This window comes from Aquarana catesbeiana, linkage group LG13, assembly GCF_042186555.1.
Source record: "Aquarana catesbeiana isolate 2022-GZ linkage group LG13, ASM4218655v1, whole genome shotgun sequence".
Taxonomy (NCBI): Eukaryota; Metazoa; Chordata; class Amphibia; order Anura; family Ranidae; genus Aquarana; species Aquarana catesbeiana.
The window spans coordinates 151,027,710-151,052,282 of record NC_133336.1 but is presented as its reverse complement, the minus strand read 5'-3'; the positions used below and the strand labels follow the sequence as shown (position 1 = coordinate 151,052,282).

Below are 24,573 nucleotides of genomic sequence, written 5' to 3'. Positions count from 1 at the left end.
TAGAGGATTGTTGCATGGAGGAGATCCTGCTGCACACTTCACATTCACCACTCTTCTGAACAAATGATTTTTAAACTCAGCTGCTATCTACACGACTTAATTGTCTGTTATCAATAAGGTAGCATTGAAGCTGTTTTTTGTTGCACTAAGTCACCTTTATTGTATTGTATTATTTTAAGTTTGAGCACCCCCTGTTGGCGCTGGACACTATATTGCATGATGCACAACTATGAAGATCACTTTGGACATTCAATGTAACATTGTATCATTTGGCAATTTTTGCTTTTATGTTATTGAGTTTTTAGCCATCTATTTATTTATATGAATCATGGTTCATTGAACTATAATAATTTCCAGATATTAATTCACAGCACTTTGTACTGGCATTTAATGTCTCAGCGGCATACACTATCTTATTGAAAAAAATATTTTATTATTATTTTTTTTAATTTTATTGTAGATTTCACCATGGTTTTATTTTTATTTAAGCTGAGAGATACATATGTATAGTTTTTTTGGTGGGCTCCACCCTTTATTTATTATTATTTTTTCTATTATGCACATACTGCCTGCAAATCCACATAGTGCTATACATGGTGGTTTAGATCACCATCCTATACCTCAGTAAAGACAAGAGTTGATACCCAGTACACCTAGATATTATAATTTATTGTAGGATTAGCGCAGCACCATCCCCATTTGTCAGTTGTTAGCCACACCAGGGTTTAAGGCTGGACCCCATTCGGTGCAAGCTGCTTTTCCCTATCTAAAACCACCTATAACACCACTGCTTGGTAGCACAGGAATAATACTCCCTATATTGGTTCCATCGCTTCCCTTTCCACAACCAGAACATCACCTAAAATTGATGAAAAAAGATGTATTTAGAAATATGCAGGCATACATAGATTACCAGAAGCTGGGGTGTCAGACACTCACCTGGTGGGGTACCCATGTCTCCCACTTCCTCCACCGCTCCTTCCTCCACATCCTCGGTGGGGCATGGGCTGATTTCCCAATCTGGCAGGCGAGGTAGGGGGTCCCTGGGATCAGGTTGTTTGAGTCTTTTCTCCCCTATGAGAATGAAACAAAAGGTATACTTAGCACACAGATATTTGAGTCCAGGAATAGGAATATGAAACATTGTATTGAAGTGGTGTACAATTGTCTGTTTGGGCAGAGTTCTTTTAATAAGACAAATTACCAAGACCAAAATGTTGTTTAAACCCTGTATCAACTAAATACATTGTATATACTTGCTAACGATGTTTCCTACGAACGATGTTTCCAACGAAAAATTGACGATCAAAACTGTACAGTAAAGAAGAGCACATGGAGCAGCATGCAAGTTAATAATCAGAATAGGAATACATGACAAGTACTTACTTTTTTAAAGAACTTTCTTGATTTGTCTGTACTGATCTGGCTCCCTCAATTTAAGGTCAGACCATAGTTTCCTCAGCTGGTCTTTAGAGCATCGTACCCCAAAATTATGATGCAGGGTCTTCACCACTTTGGACATTATTTTTGCCTTTCGTAAATTAGACTGGGTGTACGGTCCATGCTTCCCATCATAATCTTTTCTCTGCAAAATTGCTGCCATCTCCACCATCTCTTCAAAGGCCACATTGGTGGAGGCCTTAAATCTCCTCTTTCTGGATCAGGACATTTCGGGCTCCGGACTTTCCTCGTTACTGGAGTAATCAGTACACACCTGCTGTGTCTCCGCCATTGTTGCTCCTACTGCGCACCGTAGAGAGAAGGGGTGGAGAGTATTCACGAAAAAGAACGTCAGGGGCGGGCGACGCAGGCGGAGTTTCACGCATGCGCAGTGTATATAAAGCTAACCCGCATGTGCCGTACGTACGTTCTGTGCGCGGAGAAAGGGGCGGGGAATATTCGTGAAAAAGAACGTCAGGGGCGGGCGACGCAGGCGGCGTTTCACGCATGTGCAGTGTATATAAGGCTAACCTGCATGTACCGTACGTACATTCTGTGCACGGAGAAAGTGAAGTTACGAGCATCCGAAACGAAGGTAAATTTTCTTTACTTTGTAGCGGCCTATACTGCTTAAAGAGTGATACTTATGTTTGGGATAAGATTATTAGTTTAGGCTGACATTAGTGTTTTTGTCTTCTGTATTGTCTTACAGCAAAAATGAATAATAAGTTTAAGGACCCTGAATTTCTGATACCATTTACTGAGAAGTACAGGGAGATGAGGAATCTGTGGGAGGTCAAACACCCTCAATATTACATTAAACCAGTAAGGAAGTTAACGCTGGAGAGACTTCTAGCATTTGTGCAGGCTTTCATCCCAGAAGCAACCGTGGAGATTTTGGAAAAGAAAATTGGGATCTTGCGAAATATGTATAGGAGGAAGCATAACAAGATCCAGACTTCCCTGAGATCAGGAGCATCAGCAGATGATATGTATGTACCCAGGCTGTGGTATTTCGATAAACTACATTTTCTTGATGACCAGACTGAAGCCAGGGAATCACTTTCGCCCCTTCCCTGCACCCATCCCTGCACCCTTCCCTCCACCCCAACAGAGGCTGATGAGGACCAACCTGGGACTTCCATCCTGGAAGAACCAGATGCGACCATCCGGAGCCAGGTATATTATTTTTAGACATATTTAGTGTCCTAATTTTATTATGTTAACTAGACGTTCTAATTGATTACCTATTAAGGATTGTATCCAAAAAATGATGTCTACATATCAATTGACAGTAGTGGCCAAAAATGTTTGTCACCAGCTTAAAAAAATGCTGGTGTCATAGCGTGGAGGGAACGCTGCAACGAAGAGAAGAAAGTGATGACCTGGCTTCAGTCTGATCTGACAGAAGGCACAGGCTGGTGTAGTACCACAGCCTGGGGACATATATGTCATCTGCTGCTGCTCTTGATCTCTGGGATTCCTGGACCAGATTGTGCTCCCTATTATATGGACTCCTCAAGAGCCCAATTTTCTTTTCCACTGACTTCATGTGTGCCCTGGGGCCAAAAGGCTTCACAAATTCCAAAAGTTTCTCCAGCGTTGACTTCATCTTTATTTTGTTAACCAGAATAAATGGATATTTTATTTTCAGAAAATACTTGCCTATGTGTTTTTATTAAAATACATTTTTAAAAGACAATGTCAAATTAATAAGGGACAACAACCTCCTTGAGGTTCTAAAAAAATAAAAATATCTAATGTTCTTGTGGTAACTTTACATCAAAATAAATAAATAAATAAATAAATAAAAAATAAATAAATAAATAAATAAATAAAGAAGCTTGTGGTAACTTTACACCAAAAAAAAAAAAAAGTTCTTGTGGTAACTTTACACCAAAAAAAAAAAATATATATATATATATGGAGATCACTATACAATAATTTTGTAACCATCCTAAAAAAAGATCTTGATGAAATAAAAAATAATAAAAGATCACTCCAAAAAACAAATGTGTAAACATTAGTATGGAGATCGGGCTTTTAAAAAATACAATATCATTCATGAGATCAAAGAGAAATAATCTAGAAATCAGTTTGTGAGAACTCTGTGTGAATATGAGCAGCAAAATAACTTTGTTCTTCTAGCATTATAAAGAAGACAAATAATGCGCTGCATTCAACGATCGCAGAATTTGCAGCGTGAGGAATGTGCTAGCTACAATATGAACACTAGTTTTACCAGACCGAGCGCTTCTGTTTTGTACTTGCTTCTGAGCATACGTCGTTTTTTTGTCCGTCGAACTAGCATACAGATGAGCGGATTTCTCAATAGGAACTGGGTCCGGCAGAGTTCCGGAGGAAAAATTTGAAGCATGTTCCAAATCTAAAGTTCGTCAGACTTTCGACAGAAAAAGTCAGCTGAAGGTCGGATGAAGCCCACACACGGTCGGATTGTCTGCCGGATTCGGTCTGGTCGAAAGTCAGCTCGTGTGTACGCAGCATTACAAAACTTCACACTGAGATATCGGGACACAGCACAGGACTAAAACTTTAAGGGACAAGGGAATTTAAACTAGGATAGTTGGCAAGTATGAGACAACAATGATGGGGCCCAGGGCAGCTGCCCCTTTTGTCCTGCCTCCTGTCACCATCACACCATCCCTCCCGCCTCCATCACCTCCTGTCACCATCACACCATCCCTCCTGCCTCCATCCCTCCTGTCACCAGCACACCATCCCTCCTGCCACGATCACACCATCCCTCCTGCCTACATCCCTTCTGTCACCATCACACCATCCCTCCTGCCTCCATCCCCCCTGTCACCATCACACCATCCCTCCTGTCACCATCACACCATCCCTCCTGCCTCCATCCCTCCTGTCAGCATCACACCATCCCTCCTGCCACCATCACACCATTCCTCCTGCCACCATCACATTATCCCTTCGACCTCCATCTCTTTTGTCACCATCACACCATCCCTCCTGCCTCCATACCCCCTGTCACCATCACACCATCCCTCCTGCCTCCATCCCTCCTGTCACCATCACACCATCCCTCCTGCCTCCATCCCTCCTGTCAGCATCACACCATCCCTCCTGCCATCATCACATTATCGCTTCGACCTCCATCTCTCCTGTCACCATCACACCATCCCTCCTGCCTCCATACCCCCTGTCACATCACACCATCCCTCCTTCCTCCATCCCTCCTGTCACCATCACACCATCCCTCCTGCCTCCATCCCTCCTATCACCATCACACCATCCCTCCTACCTCCATCCCTCCTCTATTTATTACCTTAAGGTGTGCCTGCCCTGGGCTGGTCCGCTCATGCTATGGATGTCTGGGCTGGGCTGTCACGCTGTCACTTTGTCCCCGTGGAGTCTGGGTCATCAGGACAGACCACTACGAGGGCTCCTCTGTTCCGCCTGCACAGCTCGCCTCCTGGTGACTGTTATTAAATTCTGGTGGGCCTGGCGGGATGCTCCATGACATCACTCACCTTGCCAGTAGTAGCACGCTGCCAGCCCAGCCTCTGTCAAGTCCACCCTCCAGACCCGCCTGCTGGCACCGGCCGAATACAGCATGCGCAGTTTCAAGTTGACCCGGTCACGGCAATTTTTTACTGGCGCTTTTCTCTATTACGGGCATTTACGGGTAGGTAGAAAAGTGCCTCGTTTTTACGGGCTGCCCATAAAATACGGGCAGTTGACAACACTTTAATGCACCTTTATCTGTCTCAAATGTTAGGCACTTGTAATTGTCAGTTTGAGAGATATATTGTGTTGCTAAAATGAATAGAAGTAAAGTTACAAGCAAAACAAGAACCATAAGATTTTCTTTTTTTTTGGTTCACAATTACATATTTAGGAATCGTAAAAAAAAATTGCAGGATATTTTGTGGAGAACTTTTAACATAAAGTTCATAGAGGTGTTGTCTGTGCAAAAATGCATTTAAAAATAGTGCCCAAGTGTTGGAACAAAAATTCATTTTTTCCTAGTACACCTTGTGGCCATGAGCATTGTCTGTTCTTGCTGAGAATCTACCTCTCCCTCACATGATGTCCGCACACTTATCGCCTTGGGGGTGCTGTGAGTGGGTGCTTGTCAGGTCGGTTTTGGAAACGTATCTAGGTTTTGTGTGTGTGGTGCATATCATCTTGGTGGTGAGGGGAACTGCTGTGAGTGGGGCACTTGTCATCTGGGAAGTGCTGTGTGTATGTGTGGGTATCACCTATCAACTGGGGCGTGCTGTGAGTTGGGTGATTGTCAGCTGGGTTTGGAGCAGTTTCTGGGGGTGCTTATAAGTGTGTGGGTGCTTTTGTTGTGTTTGTGTAGGTCACTTATTATCTGGGGTGTGAGATGAGTGAGAGGGGGGTGTACCTGAATGGCAGTTTGGAAATGTGGTCACCCTAATTGTCAGGCTCCCATTGCTTCCAATGGGGGTTCCTGCCGACAGCTAATTGCAAGGAACCCTGCTGAATTGCAAGTGGCCCCATTCACATTTGTGAATTAGGCCTTTAACCCATACAGACATTTCCATAGTTTAAGGTATTTCTGCAGTCACTCTTTACTACTATTCACTGACAAAAGAACAGTCTCTTTCCGTATATACAGAGTATCTGTACAAGGTGGCAGCAAAAGTCACAGAAAACCAAAGCAGCATGTTACTCAAAGAAGATGCTTATTTTCTTGCTTACTGCTGTCTAGGAGACATGAAATCTGTCATTTATGACAGGACATAACTGTATGTTAACAATTACCTCTTAAAATCACTGCTAAACAGGTATCGAATATGCTAATCTCTGGTCTGAGTATTTTTTACATTCTTAAAATAGAGTTTTAACTGCACATTGGCCAGCTAAAAAAAGAAAATGCATTTGAATGTTTTAACTAATATTATTACTCTTCATTTACAGGTTTGGGAGGCTGTAACACCACTAAAATTTGTAGAAGTGAATGTCAATCAAACAGCTGACATTGACATATTTTTTGTGTCTGGTTTGCATAATGATGGTGAAAGAAATGCCTTTGATGGCCCAGGACGTGTCCTAGGCCATGCCTTCATGCCACCATTTCGCAAAAGCAAGAAATCCATTGATGGGGACTTACACCTTGACAATGATGAAAAGTGGACAATTAATGAAAAAAAAGGTACATTTATTTAAATACGTTTTTATTCAAAATTATATGTAGTGCTACCCCCGAAGGACCTGCTGGAATTTGGGCCTTTTTTCCCCACACTGCACCCACAGCCAGGCAACAGGAATTGTCCATACACTCCAGCTGGCTCAAGAAACAGTCTAGGGGTTTTGGTTTTTAGTGTTTAGTTCCTGAACATAGCTGTGACTGGGTTGAATGAAGACTTGAAGCTTCCCACTTCTCTCTATCTCTCTTGCTTTTTCCTTCTGGCCAAGGGGAAGAGTCCCCAGCACAGGGGTCACCTTCAGGTGACTGAACCCTGGACTCTTCTCCCAGACTACCAGGCTTCTGAGTATTTATGGGTTGTCTCCCCACCTTCTGGGCCCTGCCTCCCTGGGAATTGGTGGAAACTCCATACATATTCAGGTTGCAGCCTCTGTCTCTCCACCCACTATGTTCTGGAAATATCCAGAGAGTTCCAGAAGACAGAGGGAGGTAACAGAGCCACAGCCTTTGAAGCACTGCCCAGCCTCCTGAAGTAGCAAGTATTAGGTAGGATATCAGTAATGACTGCTGGACAATGAACTCTGGTATGAGAGATTTTTATTCCACTCTTCTGGCCAGAAAAGAATGGACACTCCTGACCCGACTCGTGTCTACATGCCAAGAGATGTCCAATACAGTGAATACAGTGTACATATATCTTCCATCACATTACGTCACAAGTGAACAGACAATACATTTTCGTTATAAGACATTCTAACCTTTTAACCCTTTTTAAGCAGTCAACCTACTCTTATTGGTGCAAAGCGATTTAGCAAAGCGAATTCTTTTTGTACTCTTGCAAAGTTTGCAGGTTTTTTGCTGCGGTTTCCTTATCTTTCTTGCTAATCAGCTTGACATTCTCTAGCTATAGGAAAGTGTGCATCAGTGTGCTAAACACAGGCGTCTGTGTTAAGGGGGGGTGAAAGGGTGAATTCAGTGTCTTAACCACAGCCTGTAAATACAGTGTACAGATCTCACAAATGTTCTTAGCATAGTATATAGGAATGGCTTCTTAGCTGAAATTCTAAATCAGTCTTACTACACACATAACCATGGCCATATAAACTGATCCCCGTTCCCACTTCACTCCTAAACAAAATTAACACATGCTCCTCTGCCTACAGGGGAGCTAAACAAAATGTACCTACTCTAGCAAGGGGTTACATTGTTACATAGTTAAATAGTAGGTGAGGTTCCAACCTATGTGTATGATTATATGTCAGTATTACATTGTATATCCCTGTATGTTGCGGTCGTTGAGGTGCTTATCTAATAGTTTTTTGAAACTATCAATGCTTCCTGCTGAGACCACCACCTGTGGAAGGAAATTCCAAATCCTTGTCACTCTAATGCCCCGTACACACGGTCGGATTTTCCGACGGAAAATGTGTGATAGGACCTTGTTGTCGGAAATTCCGACCATGTGTAGGCTCCATCACACATTTTCCATCTGATTTTCAGACACACAAAGTTTGAGAGCAGGCTATAAAATTTTCCGACAACAAAATCCGTTGTCGGAATTTCCGATCGTGTGTACACAAATCCGACGCACAAAGTTCCACGCATGCTCAGAATAAATAAAGAGATGAAAGCTATTGGCTACTGCCCCTTTTATAGTCCCGACGTACGTGTTTTACGTCACCGCGTTCAGAATGATCGGATTTTCCGACAACTTTGTGTGACCGTGTGTATGCAAGACAAGTTTGAGCCAACATCCGTCGGAAAAAATTTTAGGATTTTGTTGTCGGAATGTCCGATCAATGTCCGACCGTGTGTACGGGGCATTACAGTAAAGAACCCTCTACGTAATTTAAGGTTAAACCTCTTTTCTTCTAATTTTAATGAGTGGCCACATGTCTTGTTAAGTTTTATGTCTATTATGGGTCACTAGTACGATATTTATAAATTGAAATCATATCCCCTCTCAAGCGTCTCTCTCCAGAGAGAATAAGTTCAGTGCTCGCAACCTTTCCTCATAACTAATATCCTCCAGACCTTTTATTAGCTTAGTTGCCCTTCTTTGTACTCACTCCTTTTCCAGTACATCCTTCCTGAGCACTGGTACCCAGAACTGGACAACATACTCTAGGTGTGGCCGGACCAGAGTCTTGTAGATCGGGAGAATTATCATTTTATCTCTGGAGTTGATCCCCCTTTTAATGCAAGCCAATATTCTGTTTGCTTTATTAGCAGCAGCTTAGCATTGCATGCCATTGCTGAGCTTATCATCTACTAGGACTCCCAGGTCCTTTTCCATCCTAGATTCCCCCAGAGGTTCTCCCCCCAGTGTATAGATTGCATTCATATTTTTGCCACTCAAATGCATTATTTTACAATTTTCTACAGTAAACCACTTTTGCAATGTAGTTGCCCACCCCATTAATTTGTTCAGATCTTTTTGCAAGGTTTCCACATCCTGTGGAGAAGTTATTGCCCTGCTTAGCTTAGTATCATCCGCAAATACAGAGATTGAACTGTTTACCCCATCCTCCAGTGAGGGTGCTACATATACAAATCTCAATCTTGGCAGTGATAATGGGTTCTTATATATTACCAGTAATTGACCATTGCTAATGCTGTACAACTTTAGCATTTAGAATCTACAACTATAGTTCAGTTAATCAACAAGGCTGTCAAAACTGAAAGATTCTCTTATTAGCATAACACCATATCACAGAATCTCCATGGAAAAAATAAGCTAGAATACAAGCCAGGATCTTCAGGTCTCATTTTTTTGATCAGATTTATAATCATTGCAAAAAAATAAAATTGTACATTAAAGGTAATGTATAATGATTATTTTTTTTTGTTTAGAACAATTGTGTTAAGAATGTAAACAATATGTAAAGCATAAATTCCATTATTTTACTTAAAGGTATATATGAATCATTGAATATGAGTTTCATTCTTAACTCTATAATCCAACAGTTTGTTAGTACATTTAACAAATGCCAATGTCCTTTCACAACATGGTTCTTTGCTTGTTAGGTAGACCTTTTCACAAGAGCCAAGTTGGACATGAGGGACATAGGCCTAGCTGTAGATTAATTACAGTCACTGGCAAAGGATCAAATTGCTTGTTGTGCTGCCCCTTATTGTGCTCACATTCCAACAAGGGAATTTGGAAAAGAAAGTGATCATCTGTTTTTCACAAGTCAGAATGCACTGGATGTCAGAGAATCATATAGCAGTGTTAAAATGTGCAATCCATGCAGTGTTACTATTAAAGTGATAATGTGCAAATGCGTGGACAACTCAATAGGAACAATAATATATATAACAAAATAATCAAAAAATCCTTTAAAAAAACGCAAAAAATTTTTCATGAATATATATATATATATATATATATATATATATATATATATATATATATATATATATATATACACACACAAAATGATGAATATATATACCAGTGAAACATATGAAAATTAAAATAAAGTGCTGAAGTGTATTGTGCAATTTTCAAAATAGTCCATATGTGCTCCAAAAATCCATGCAATTCAGTGAAATGCCAGAGGTCAGGTGCTGTATCCACACACAAGTGCTCCCCCCTAGGTGATAGCTGCTCACCTTAGGGCGTGTGACTGATAGACTGAACACAAACGCAATAGCAGTTGCTACCCAGTCGCATGGATTTTTGGAGCACATATGGACTATTTTGAAAATTGCACATTACACTTCAGCACTTTATTTTAATGTTCATATGTTTCACTGGTATATATTATTATTATTATTCAGGATTTATATAGCGCCAACAGTTTACGCAGCGCTTTACAATATAAAAGGGAGACAATACAGTTATAATACAATACAATAGGATTAAGAGGGACCTGCTCAGAAGAGCTTACAATCTAATAGGGTGGGGCAGGTGGTACAAAAGGTTGTAACTGTGGGGAATGAGCTGGTGGAAGTGGTAGATTAGTTGGAGACGTGATAGGCTTTCCTGAAGAGATGAGTTTTCAGGGATTGCCTGAAGGTAACAAGAGTAGGGGATAGCCGGATAGATGGAGGTAGCGAGTTCCAGAGGATGGGAGAGGCTCTGGAGAAATCCTGGAGACGAGCATGGGAGGAGGAGATGAGAGAGCTTGAAAGCAGGAGGTCTAGAGAAGAGCGGAGAGGTTGATTTGAGTGATATTTGGAGACAAGATTAGTGATGTAGCTTGGGGCAGAGTTGTGAATGGCTTTGTATGTTGTGGTTAGAATTTTGAATTTAATTCGCTGGGTGATTGGGAGCCAGTGTAGGGATTGAAGTAGAGGGTTGGCAGACACTGAGCGGTTGGTAAGGTGGATAAGTCTGGCAGCAGCATTCATGATAGACTGAAGGGGGGATAGCCTATGGAGCGGTAGGCCAATGAGAAGGGAGTTGCAATAGTCAAGGCGAGAGATAACAAGGGAGTGAATGAGGAGCTTGGTGGTTTCATTTGTTAAAAAAGGGCGAATTTTAGAGATGTTACGGAGGTGTATTCTACAAACTTTTGACAACAATTGGATTTGAGGCTGAAATGACAAGTCAGAGTCTAGGATTACACCTAGTACCCTGGCGTGAGGGGAGGGACTGATGGTTGCATTGTTGATTTTGATGGAAAAGTCATGGAGGGGGGCACGGGCGGGGGGGAATATTAATAGCTCAGTTTTAGAGAGATTTAGTTTAAGGAAGTGGTGCGACATCCATGCTGATATGTCAGTTAGTAAGTTAGTAATGCGAGAGGAAACTGAAGGAGTGAGGTGAGGAGTAGACAGATAGATTTGGGTGTCATCAGCGTATAAGTGGTATTGGAAGCCGTGGGCAGTTATTAAGTGACCAAGGGAGGAGGTGTAGATAGAGAAGAGAAGGGGTCCAAGGACCGAGCCTTGGGGGACCCCCACAGAAAGGGGCAATGGAGAGGAGGAGACAGAGTTGTAGGTGACACTGAAGGAACGCTGTGATAAATAGCCAGAGAACCAGGATAGAGCAGAATCTCGGAGGCCAAGGGAATGTAGTTTATTAAGAAGGAGCGGGTGGTCAACAGTATCAAAGGCCGCAGAGAGGTCAAGTAGTAGGAGTATGGAGTACTGGCTGTTGGTTTTAGCAGTTAGTAAATCGTTAGTGAGTTTTAGTAAGGTAGTTTCCGTGGAGTGCTGCGAGCGAAAGCCAGACTGTAAGGGGTCAAGAAGGTTATTTTCATTGAGATAGGAGCTAAGACGGTTGTAGACTAAGCGTTCTAGAAGTTTAGAGGTGAATGGGAGTAATGAGATGGGTCTTAAGTTGTTCATGTCGGTAGGGTCCAGTGAGGGCTTTTTAAGAATGGGAGTGATCTGCGCATGTTTTAGAGGGGAGGGGAAAATGCCACTAGAAAGGGAGAGATTGAAGATGTGGGTGAGGGAGCATAGGATAGAAGAAGAGGGTGACCGTAGTAGTTGTGAGGGAACAGGATCCAAGGGACAATTGGATAGGTGGGCATCCGAGAAAATTTTTGTAACCTCTTCCGTAGTAGCCAATTCAAAAGAGGAGAGTGTTGAATGTGCTGCTGGGCAAGGTATGATGGGTGGGGAAGACGTACGCACAGTGGAGATGTCCTCACGAATTGCATCGATCTTGTCTTTGAAGTGATTGGCAATCTCTTGGGCAGTGAGTGAGTTAGTGGGTAGAGGGGGTGGTGGACGAAGCAGAGAGTTAAAGGTTGAGAAGAGCCGACGGGGACTGGATGACAAGGAATTAATAAGAGAGACAAAGTAGGCTTGTTTGGCAGCATGGAGGCATGAATTGTATTTTAGAAGGGCAGATTTATATAGGGTGAAGTCTTGCAGGCATTTGGTTTTACGCCACAGTCGTTCAAGAGCACGGGAATGTCTCATGAGATTTCTAGTGTTGTCAGTTTGCCAGGGTTGTAACGGTCGGGGCCTAATTCTGCGTGTGGTTAGAGGAGCAAGTGCATCTAGTGATGATGAGAGTGAACTGTTGTAGACAGAAGTGGCCAGGTCAGGACAGGACAGGGGAGAGATTATGTCATATAGGTGGTCAGTAGCAGAATAGAGAAGAGAAGGGTTAAAGTGGCGAAGGTTTCTACAAGTAATTGTTTGCTGCTTGGAGGGATGGGTGGTTGGAGGCAAGGATACAGTGAAAGTAATGAGGTTGTAATCAGATAGAGGAAAGGGGGTGTTGGTGAGGTTGCCAGGGTTGCAGAGATGGGAGAATACAAGGTCAAGGGTATTACCATTGGAGTGAGTGGAAGTATGTGTCCATTGGGTTAGGTCAAAAGATGAGGTTAAGTTGAGAAGTTTAGCTGTAGTTGGGCTGTTAACATTGACAGGAATGTTAAAGTCACCAAGAATAATGGTGGGTATTTCAGAGGAGAGAAAGTAGGGTAGCCAGGCAGCAAAGTCATCAAGAAAGCGCGATACCGGTCCTGGAGGCCTATAAATTGCTGCAATCCTCAGAGAAATGAGAGAAAACAGACAAATACAGTGCATCTCGAAAGAAGAGAGGGATAGAGAGGGAGGGACAGGAAGGACTTGGAAGGTGCTTTGTGGGGACAGAAGGAAGCCAACTCCACCTCCTTTCTGTCTGTTGGGTCTGGAGGAGTGAGTCCAATGGAGACCACCATGGGAGAGGGCAGCAGGAGAAGCTGAGTCAAAATTTTGAAGCCAGGTTTCTGTTATGGCGAGTATGTTCAAGCCATGAGAGATGAAGAGGTCATGTACAGATGTTAGCTTGTTACAGATGGAGCGGGCGTTCCAAAGGGCACATGAGATTGGTGGGGTGCTTTGAGGAAGCAGGGGGATAGAAATTAAACTGAGTGGATTGCGGTGGTTGCCAGAGGGGGAGGGGTATTGGATATGTGGTTTGCATTTGGAAAATGGCGGACCAGGATTAGGAGAAATGTCACCTGAGACTAGGAGAAGGAGGAGGGTGAGGAAGGCAAGGTGGGAGTGGGATGTGCATGAGCGCACGTGTCCAGTGGCCCTGGTGTTTATGTCAGCATGTGGGTGCAGCAACTGCAGGAGATGATGGGTGCCATAGTAGGGAGAGGGTAGGAGTGAGGGTGATATGTGCATGCTGCAGGGAAGAGAGGAGGGGTAGAGTAAAGATAATTTGAGGATAGAAGACACCAATGTGAGAAGGAAGAGAATAAGGAGCATGTTAGTGGATAGAGAATATATATAAAATAAATTTCAAAGGTGGTTTGCTTGTCGTCTTGCAGAGTGGAGCAGAGTTCCTGTTGTTCATGCAGCTTTAGTTAAACTGCGTCGGTGAAACTGCGCATCACTCGTGACAGAGCCACTCAGGAAAGAGCCATGATGTCTGCGCCATGCCCCTGTCTGCGCCACCCCATAAGCTGCCATAAATTTATAGAGAGACTAAGCTGGGATGCATTTCTCAGTTGGTCATTATTGGGTCTGATGTGAGACACCTGAATATGGGGAGGAGATGGCCAGTGCCAGACCATCTACAAACACAGGCTAGGGTCGTAAAGCTAATTACCTCTCTTGATCACTCAAGCCACATGGAGTTGAGAATGAATCACCAGTAATATTGCTATTGCAGTGTGTTTGTTATAGAGCTAGCAGTAAATGTGGAAGTTTAAAGATAGGGCAGCAGGAGATATATATATTCATCATTTTGTGTATAAATATATATATTATATATATTTCATGAATTATATATATATATATATATATATATATATATATATATATATATATATATATATATAAATTCATGAAATTTTTGTTGCGTTTTTTAAAGGATTTCATGATTTTTTTGTTATATATATTATTGTTGCTATTGAGTTGTCCACACATTTGCACATTATCACTTTAAAAGTAACACTACATGGATTGCATATTTTAGTACTGTATGCTATATGATTCTCTGATAGCGCAGCGTATTTGTATAGTTTATTTTGAATTTTGCATGATTTATGAGGCATGTGTAACGCTAGCAGCTAATTTAACTTAAAAGCATTGGTTTTGGAGACCCTTATGGTTGGGTAGTTAGTGGTGGCTCACAGGACACTATATCACAAGAATGCACTGGATGGGCTGAGGAAAACCAGTTGCCTGTGAAGTATCTCCAGCCAATATCTCTATCTCATTCCTACGTTGGATAATATGGAGTTTGTTTAATATAAGTGGGTTGATCGATTTGCAAGGGAAGTTGTATTTTGCAAGAGAATTTTCCTCAGAGCTTAGTGAATGAGGTGAAGCTCTGCTGACTTGCATCATCCAGTCATATGCAAACAAAAATGCTGCCTATGGAAGGAATTTACTAGTACTCTAATGCCCCGTATACACGGTCGGATTTTCCGATGGAAAATGTCCGATCAGAGCGTGTTGTCGGAAATTCCGACCGTGTGTGGGCTCCATCGGACATTTTCCATCGGATTTTCCGACACACAAAGTTGGAGAGCAGGAGATAAAATTTTCCGACAACAAAATCCGATCGCGTCAATTCCGACCGTGTGTGGCCTGTTCCGACGCACAAAGTGCCATGCATGCTCAGAAGAAATTCCAAGACGGAACAGCTCGTTCTGGTAAACTTAGCGTTCGCAATGGATACAGCACTTTCGTCACGCTGCAATGTTCAAAATGGTTTAATACAGCGCACTCTCTTTTTCTTTATAATGTGACAAGAATTAAGTATTTTTGCTGCTCATATTCACACACACTTCTCACAAACTTATTTTGTTACTATTTATCGTGATTCCCTCAATATATTTTGATTTCTCACATCTGACAACATATTTTTGTATATTTTTTACATATTTTTTGGCTTTAATGTAGATTCTTTTTTTGTGTTTGTATTTTATTTTTATTTTTTTTGCGATTTTGATTTGTACTCCCGAAAATGTTTGTGTGTGTTTTTTGGGACAAGTTCCCACAACACCATTGATATGTTGTTCTATTTAATCTGTAGGAGATTGTTTGGTGTTGTTGTCCCTTGTTAATTTCACATTTTATGTTAGAAATGTACCTGAATCCTCACCAACAAACTGTCATTTTTGGATGAAAACACACACAGGAGAGTATAATTTACCTAAAAAATTGTATTAAGGGGTCACAACTAAACAAAGAGGGAGGCAACGCTGGAGAAACTGCAGAAGTGGGCGAAGCCTTGGACCCCCAGGGCACACATCAATAATTTGAAAGCCAAATTGGTGGCCTGAGGAGTCCTTATCTAAGGGAGGGCAGTCTGGTCCAGAAGTCCCAGAGATCCGGAAAGCAGCAGATGACATCTGTGTCCCCAGGCTGTGGTCATACAAGAGACTGCATCTTCTGTCAGACCAGACTGAACCCAGGGTCATCACTCTCTGGTCTTTTTTCCACGCCTCCTTCCACGCGGTGGCTGTGGTGGTGGAGTTGTGGCAGCAGGAGGAGGAGGAGGAGGATGGTCCAACTCAACCACGTCGGTCTTGGGTGTTAGTTCCCCACTCACCCCCTTACGTAGGACTTTATAAAGCAGGTCCTCACAGAGCCTGCGTTGACCCCCCTGCATGCCCTGCAATTTGGTGGCAGCCATGCAGGCAAAGGCCTCTTCAGGAGTGGGTAAGGCTCTGAGGGACGCAGAAGCCTCCTGGATCAGCCTGAACGCTGAATCCTGCACGGGACTCGGAGTGGCCTTCCTGGCTCGTTTATATGGCAGGCGGAGGGGAGGGACTTGAGACTCAGTCAGGCTGCGACTGGTCCCAGGCTTCTCTTGGCTGACACTTAGCCCCACCTCCTCCTGGCTGCCACTAACCCCCGCCTCCTCCTGACTGCCACATTCCACAACCTCCTCCTGACTGCCACATTCCACAACCTCCTCCTGGCTGAGGTCTTCCTGTGTATGAAAAAGGGACATAGTTTTAGTATTTTTTCAATCAATCACACACAATTTTCACCTCCTGACTGCTGCAAATTGAATGTTAACAAATATAACAGACTATCCTTCTGAGCCCAGCATTTTTCATTTTTGTCCCAATTTTGGGTGCCCACTACTGTCTATTGATATGTAAAACACTTTTTTTAATCAGTAATTAGTGATCAATAATAACATCTAGTAAACATCATTTATTTATTGACCAGAAATCTGTAGAAGAATGCTATACCTGACTCCAGCTGGGCTCCTCCACTTCTTCCTGGCTGGAAGGCCCAGGTTGGACATCAGAAGCCTCAGCTGGAGTGGAAGGAAGAGTGGAGGGGGATTCCCTGACTTCAGTGTGGTCTGACAGAAATCGCAGTCTCTCATAGTACCACAGTCTGGGGACATAAACGTCATCTGCTGCAGCTCCGGATCTCTGGGAATCTGTGACCTTCTTGCGCTCCCTAAGATAAGTGCTCCTCAAGCCACCAATTTTGGCTTTTAAATAAGGGTTGGTTGCTGTGGGGACCACCGGCTTCACCAACTCCAGCAGTTTCTCCAGCGCTGCCTGCCTCTTCTGTTTGTGATTATAGTGGGGGTGTCTCACTTGCCACAGACAGGGCAGCTCCCTGTACTTGTCTATGAACAGGGGCAGGAAATTGTGGTTGTTGAACCCATCCATTTTCTCTGCAAGACACAACACAAGACAAACCCTAATGTCAGGCAAAACTCCCCTAATCTTGTTACAATATAGGCTTCCATTTCGAACCAGTATAGGCGCAAGTTTAGATCTTACCTTCGTTATCACGATCGGCGTCTCCGATGCTCCTTCCTCCGCTCACAGATCGTACGTAATACGCACGTGTGTTACGCTTTATACACACTGCGCATGCGTATAACTCTGCCCGCCCCTGACGTTCTTTCTAGTCTATTCCCCGCCCCTTTTCGTTCGGCGCAGTGGGGGAAGAGCACATGGCGGATAGACAGCAGGTGCGTGCTAATTGTAGCAACGAGGAGGAGGGGGAGGAAAGGCTGGAGCCTGAAACGTCCCGATCCAGAAGGAGATTTAAGGACTCAAATATGTCCTTTGGGGAGATGTTGGAGATGGTGGACATCCTGAAGAAGGCCGACTATGATGGAAAGTATGGGCCTTACCCCAACCCCAATGTCAGAAAGGCCAAGATAATTGCGAAAGTGGTCAAGAGTCTGCAGCGGAAATTCGGGGTACGACGATCGAAAGATCAGCTCAGGAAGCGGTGGTCGGACCTGAAATTACGAGAACATGAGCAGTACAGAAAGATCCGGAGAGTGCTGCAAAAAAGTAAGTAGTTGTGCTGTGTTCCTATTCTTTTTGTGTTTATTACGTTCGTGCTGCTCCATGTGCTTTTAGGAACTGTTGTACAGTTTAAAATGGCAACTTTCATGTTCATGGGCACATTATTCGTTCGGATCAAACATTTTTCGTTCCAACTATAAAATACCATTGTTTAGCCCATATGCATTTGGCCACCATTTTGACGCCCTATACTTGTCTTCAAAGAATTGGGTTGTGTAGATGGCTTTGTTACTAGAATGAAATGCAAACTAGATTCTGTGTAAGGAGAGGACACTGAGCAGCTGTTTTCACATCTGGACACTGGAGCACTATAGTGTGGGACACAAGAACACCATTTTTATTAGGGGGGCCACACAGGTGCTCCAGTGTATACTATAGGGGGGTCTCCATCTGTGAAGCTTGTACAAAACAGGTAAAGTATTGCAGGTTGACAAAGGACACTAAAAAAGCTACATCTTGGAACTCTGCTAAAATAGACAATTGTACCTCACTTCCAAGCAATGTTTCCTATTTATAGTTCTGACATTAAATATCTGTGTGCTAAGTATACCATTTTTGTTTGACATAGGGGATAAAAGACTCGGAGGACACCCCTCATCTGAGGAGACCAGAGCCCCCCCTCTGGAAGAAGGGGAAATCCCCCCAACACAAGCTGAGCAGGAGGATGAAGACGTGGTGGAACTAGTCACCACAACAGGTGAGTGTCTGCAACCACAGGCTCAGATAAGAGATGGATGGCGGCATTTTTTTTAAACCAAATTTATTTTGGGGTTCCTCTCTTTTTAGGTGATCGTGATGTTGTGGATCCAGATCCTTTCACATCCGAAAGTGCCCAGATCCTGATCGGGGAGATCATGGGGTGTAATTTACAATTGGAAATCATCAAGCAAAACATCAATGATGTTATTCCAAAATATAAAAACATCATTGATGTTTTGGGGTGAGTTTAAAACCCCTCCAAATCACTTTCTTCTTTTGTGTGCTACAATGTGCTAAATGTTTTTGTGATTTTTCCCAAAGCCAAATTTGGAGGATGCGCACAGTGTGTCAACATGTGCTATCTGCCATCACGGGAGATCAATGGACGCGTTTTGGGGGTGCAACCCCTTCCTCAATAATAAAGTAGCGGTGAGGAAGGGGTTTCTCCCCCAAAACACATCCCTTGATCCCCCGTGATGGCAGCTAGCACATGTTGACATTGGGAAATTTGTGTGCATCTTCCAAATTTGGCTTTTCCAGGGGTGATTTCCCCCCATCTGAACGCAATATCAAACACAGTTCCTAAATACTCATGTCTGATATTGCCTTCAAATTCGACCAAATGTGACGTTTGTAAGTTCAAGATTTGTGTCTTTTCTTGTTGGTTTTACACAGGCCTGTTTTCTATAAAATGGACATTTTGATTTTGGATAATGCCACCACAAAAATTGTTATACAACAAACATGTTGGTTTGTTTGAAAAACCTTTGGTAAATGCACATGTGATTGTGCAGGTATTAAAAAGATTGTTAATCAAGAATGTGTGGATTATTGTCTCAATGCTACAACACTTTTGGGGTGATGTAATTGTTGTTTTATGAGAAAATGGGGGTTATTTCCTAAGGGCAAATCCACTTTGCACTACAAGTGCAGTTGCAAGTGCACTTGTAGTGAAATGTGTTTTTGCATTTAGTAAATAACAGCCAACAGTGCTTTGTATAAGGTTACACAATCACGCCATTTTCTGCACTCAAAACATTTCTGTCAGGGTCAGCTAAAACAAACACAAGCAGTAAATGTCCACAAAGAATTTTTTTTTTTTTTTTTAGTATAAAAAGGCTTCACAGATTGTCTGGCATATTGATAGCCCCCCTACCCGCAAAGAACTCCAGGTAGCGTAACCGGACATCACGGGCACTCAGGGAGGGCAAGCCAGAACGGCCACTTTCAAGCGCCGTCAGTGTGGTTTGATGTATGTTTCTGGCCTCAGGCCCAACTGAGCCAGCATAGTTGGCCGAATGTTTCCTTAAAAAGTTATGGAGAACACAGCACGCAAGTATAATATGGTTCAGTTTATACTCCGTCATATGGATGGGTGTCATAAATAGGCGGAACCGGCTGGCCAGGATTCCAAATGTGTTCTCCACCACTCTTCGGGCTCTGGCCAGCCGGTAATTAAAAACCCTCTGTTCCGGGGTGAGGGTCCTCATTGGGAATGGCCGCATCAGGTGGTCCCCCAGCGCAAACGCTACATCAGCAATGAACACAAATGGGAGTCCTTCAACATTGGCCTCTGGAGCTGGCAAGTCCAAGCTGCCATTCTGGAGACGCCTGTAGAACTCCGTCTGGGCGATGACTCCACCATCGGACATCCGGCCATTCTTCCCCACGTCCACATACAAGAAGTCGTAATTAGCCAACACCACCGCCAACATCACTATACTATTGAACCCCTTGTAATTATAATAGTACGACCCCGAGTTGGGTGGTGGGACTATGTGGACGTGTTTCCCATCAATTGCCCCTTAGGAAAGTCCCACCGCTGGGCAAAGTGGGAGGCCACAGTCTGCCATTCCTGTGGCGTGGAAGGAAACTGTTGAGGAAAAAACAATAAGCATTACTACTTTTTCACAGAAACATGGCAAGCAGATTAGACACAAACATTATGGGGCAACCTCCAGATAGCATTTAGTAAGGGGAATTTAACAAGGCCAAAGTATAAGGTACACCTATCATATTCCCCCTCCCCCCCTCTCATGGGCCATTTCTAACATTATAGGGGGTGTGTGGAAATCTTGGACAGGTAACCCTCTTCACTTCATTGAGAGATGAATGCCTAAATAATGGGTATTACTTGGAACAGCCCCTCCTTAGTTACACTATTGGCAGCCCACTGGACAGGTAAGAAGTGTCATAATACAAAGATATAAATACACATTGTACACATTTGAGGACATTTGGACATTCTGCTATTACCTGTCAAGATAATAATAGGATACAAAAACTTTAAACAGTACCATTTGAAAGTATACAGGCAGGCCCTTGCACTACATGCTTTGGGGAATTCATCCATAAATCTGACCAGTAAAGAGGTGGGTATAGTGTGTATGGGTTTGGCAAAGTCAGCAGATAGATGATTGAGGATAGATAGAGAATTGGGATCAGCTGACTTAGCAGTTGGGGGAGGGAGGGTTACTAAAAATTATTTGGGGACAACACAAAAAAAAAGCCTCTGGCACTCTGCCTGAATTTAAATCAAAAATAACATTTCCAAACATTTTAGGGGGTGTTTGGGGTAAAGCACTACTATGGAACTGATAAAATACATTGTTAAGTGACTACATGAGGTGAATATAGGGCCAGGAGACACCATGCTGGGGAGGTTAGTGAACGGCAAATATGTATGAAGGACCTAAAATAATAATTACATAAAAATCCAGCATGCATGAGAACAAAGGGGACATTCACAGCATATTACAATCATGGTAATTAGGGAATGAGGAAAGAAATACAAGATATTATCAAACATTCAATACAATAAAATGTGATATAAAAGGATAAAAATCTTACCTTCATATACTCCTTCTGCAGGACCTGGATGATGGCAGAACAGGTCTCTGGGATGATGATACCCAGAGCCTGGGGGGAGATGCCTGTCGAGAACTTCAAGTCCTGCAGGCTTCTCCCTGTCGCCAAATACCACAGGGTAGCGACCAACCTCTGCTCCGGAGTGATGGCTTGCCTCATGCAGGTATCCTGCCTGCTGATATAGGGGGTCAGCGAAGCCAACAAACGGTGAAACATGGGGTCCGTCATCCTGAGAAAGTTCCTGAAATCATCAGGATTATTCTCACGGATCTCGCGGAGCAAAGGCATATGAGAGAACTGGTCATGCTGAAGCAACCAATTCTTGGTCCATGAACTCCTCCCCACACTGTTCATGGACTGGACTTGTGTCAAGGTCAGGACCCCAACACCAAGCCCCCGCACAGCACGAACTCTACGAGGAGTACGCATACGAAACATGGCTAGAAAACGGTCGGCTGCTCAGAACGAAGTAACAGAACGCACTGAAGAACAGCAAGGCCTGTGAAGAGCGACCTGAAAACCAGTAACGAACGAACAAGAATACAATGACTACCTAAAGTCACGCGGAATTTGCTGCACGCACTGAAGAGCAGATACAAACCCACAAGCACAAACTGAACGGCAGAAAACGATCTGAAAGCCACGAGTCTGAAAAAGCGCAAATCGTCTCTCACCAAACTTTTACTAACACGGGATTAGCAAAAGGAGCCCAAAGGGTGCCGCGCTTAGTTCTGAACTGGCCTTTTCTAGTCTCGTCGTACGTGGTGTACGTGACCGCGTGGTTGGCGATCGGAAATTCCGACAACTTTGTGCGACCGTGTGTAGACAAAAAAAGTTTGAGCCAACATCCGTCGGAAAAAATCCTAGTATTTTGTTGTCAGAATGTCCGAACAAAGTCCGACCATGTGTACGCCCTATAAGACCCCTTTCACACCATGCTGCCACCAGCGTCAGCGCCAGCTCACCGCCTCAGGCTTTCACACTGAAGTGATTGGAGCAGCTGTTTTGGGGCGGTTTGCAGGCACTTTTTTTAACGCTATAGCGCCTGCAAAACGTTCCAGTGTGAAAGGGGTCTTAGATGTTTATTTCTGCCTTCTGGGTCAGATCATACGCAGTAATACAGTACCTGACCGCGAGAATGTGTTTTCAGCGCGATCCTATCGCGCTGGTTCTCAGCGACAGGGTACTGTACATCTCGCGCTTGCTTGCTCATCGGGAAAGGAAAACTGCGTTTTTTTCCTTTCACGATGAGCAGCAAGCATTGCTGACGGGTGTCTGGTATGAATCATGAGGGGGAACACCGCGCCAAATTTTAAATAAAAAAACAGCATGGGTTTCCCTCCAGGGGCATACCAGGCCCTTGGGTCTGGTATGGATTTTAAGGGGAACCCCCTACACCGAAAAAACGGCGTGGGGGTCCCCCCCAAAATCCATACCAGACCTTTATCCAAGCACGCAGCCTGGCCGGTCAGGAAAGGAGGTGGGGACGAACAAGCGCCCCCCCTCCTGAACCGTACCAGGCCGCATGCCCTCAACATGGGGGGTGGGTGCTTTGGGGCAGGGGTGCGCCCTGCGGCCCCCCCACCCCAAAGCACGTTGATGAGGACAAGGGCAGACGGAGGGCTTATCGGAATCAGGGAGCATTACAGCGGGAGAGAGCGTCGTGTCAACATCGGAAGAGAAGAGGGAACAAGACGACGGAGAAGACCGGGCCATCTTCCGATGTTGACACGACGCTCTCTCCCGCTGTAATGCTCCCTGATTCCGATAAGCCCTCCGTCTGCCCTTGTCCTCATCAACGTGCTTTGGGGTGGGGGGGCCGCAGGGCGCACCCCTGCCCCAAAATGCCCACCCCCCATGTTGAGGGCATGCGGCTTGGTACGGTTCAGGAGGGGGGGCACTCGCTCATCCCCACCTCCTTTCCTGACCGGTCGGGTTGCGTGCTCGCATAAGGGTCTGGTATGGATTTTGGGGGGACCCCCATGCAGTTTTTTCGGCGTAGGGGTTCCCCTTAAAATCCATACCAGACCCAAGGGCCTGGTATGCCCCTGGAGTGAAACCCATGCTGGTTTTTTATTTAAAATTTGGCGCGGCGTTCCCCCTCATGATTCATACCAGACACCTATCAGCAATGCTTGCCGCTCATCGTGAAAGGAAAAAACCCAGTTTTCCTTTCCTGATGAGCGAGCCAGCTTGGCGCTGGCTCCCGTGACGGGGCTTGCAGGTGTCACATCTTACCGATAACAGAGGCGAAATTGACACAATATCGCAGTCACCTACTGTATCTAGCAGCTTAACTGTGTATATTGGCTTGTTTGGTGTTCTGGGGTGGAAGTTGGAACTATGGAAATAGTTACTTTAATCAGAGGATTTCCTGTATATTTAGGTGTGCAGTTTCTCATTCCTGATGGATATTGGATACTGTGGTGCATGCTCAAACAGTCCATTTTAGCTTGATTGACAGGTAAATCATATTAAACAATGAGTGTAAATTTTTTTTGTCTTCTGTATCACCAATATGGCAATAGTGTGTGTGTGTGTATATATATATATATATATATATATATATATATATATATATATATATATATATATATATATATGTAGCGCCTTACCCCCGCAGGGGCGGCAATTTGTGTGTTATATCCGTAAATTATATTTACCACCTAGCCCATCGCAGCCCATAGAAATAGAAACGGTCCATATTGTAGTTTTCTCTTGCTTTTATTAATACAACATGAACTGGGATAGGAAAAGGGGTTCTCTGAGATGCCCTTATACTGCTTTGTAATTTCTTTCTTTGCCTGTTTCATGCAAAGACTTAGCACAATGTAGACTACAAGAAATCACTCTCAATGATTTCTTTGTGGGGAAGACGGAAGTAGATTTACTAGAGAATATATGGTAAAGAGTCACTCTGAATAACTACTTCACCTGCAGAATTTCTTAGGACAGTCTGTATCTCTATTTGTAATTGGAGCTTCACCGCTACCTTTTTACCACTACTTCCCGTCTGCATGATACTTCCAAGTTGAGCTAAAGAAGAGATTACTCTGAATAATTCCTCCCGCCTGACTGATTGGAATCCCGGGGCATTGTTGAACCCAAAGTCACAGGCTAACACCACCTGTCTCACTGTGCTTGCGTACCAACACCCCTCAGCCTCTGGTAGTACTCTTCCCCTGGGCTTTCACTCACTTGGTCGATAGT

The 24,573-nt window shown here is 43.8% G+C and overlaps 1 protein-coding gene across 2 annotated transcripts in view; it reads left to right on the top strand.

Annotated features, from left to right (window-relative positions):
• The window catches only part of LOC141117111 (matrix metalloproteinase-18-like), a 1,147,747-nt gene that overhangs the window by 589,456 nt on the left and 533,718 nt on the right, over positions 1-24,573 (top strand). For both annotated transcript variants that reach the window (XM_073609736.1, XM_073609735.1), the window contains exon 4: positions 6,367-6,601. In XM_073609736.1, coding sequence (XP_073465837.1) covers positions 6,367-6,601 — 235 coding nt within the window. The remainder of the gene's footprint in view (positions 1-6,366; positions 6,602-24,573) is intronic.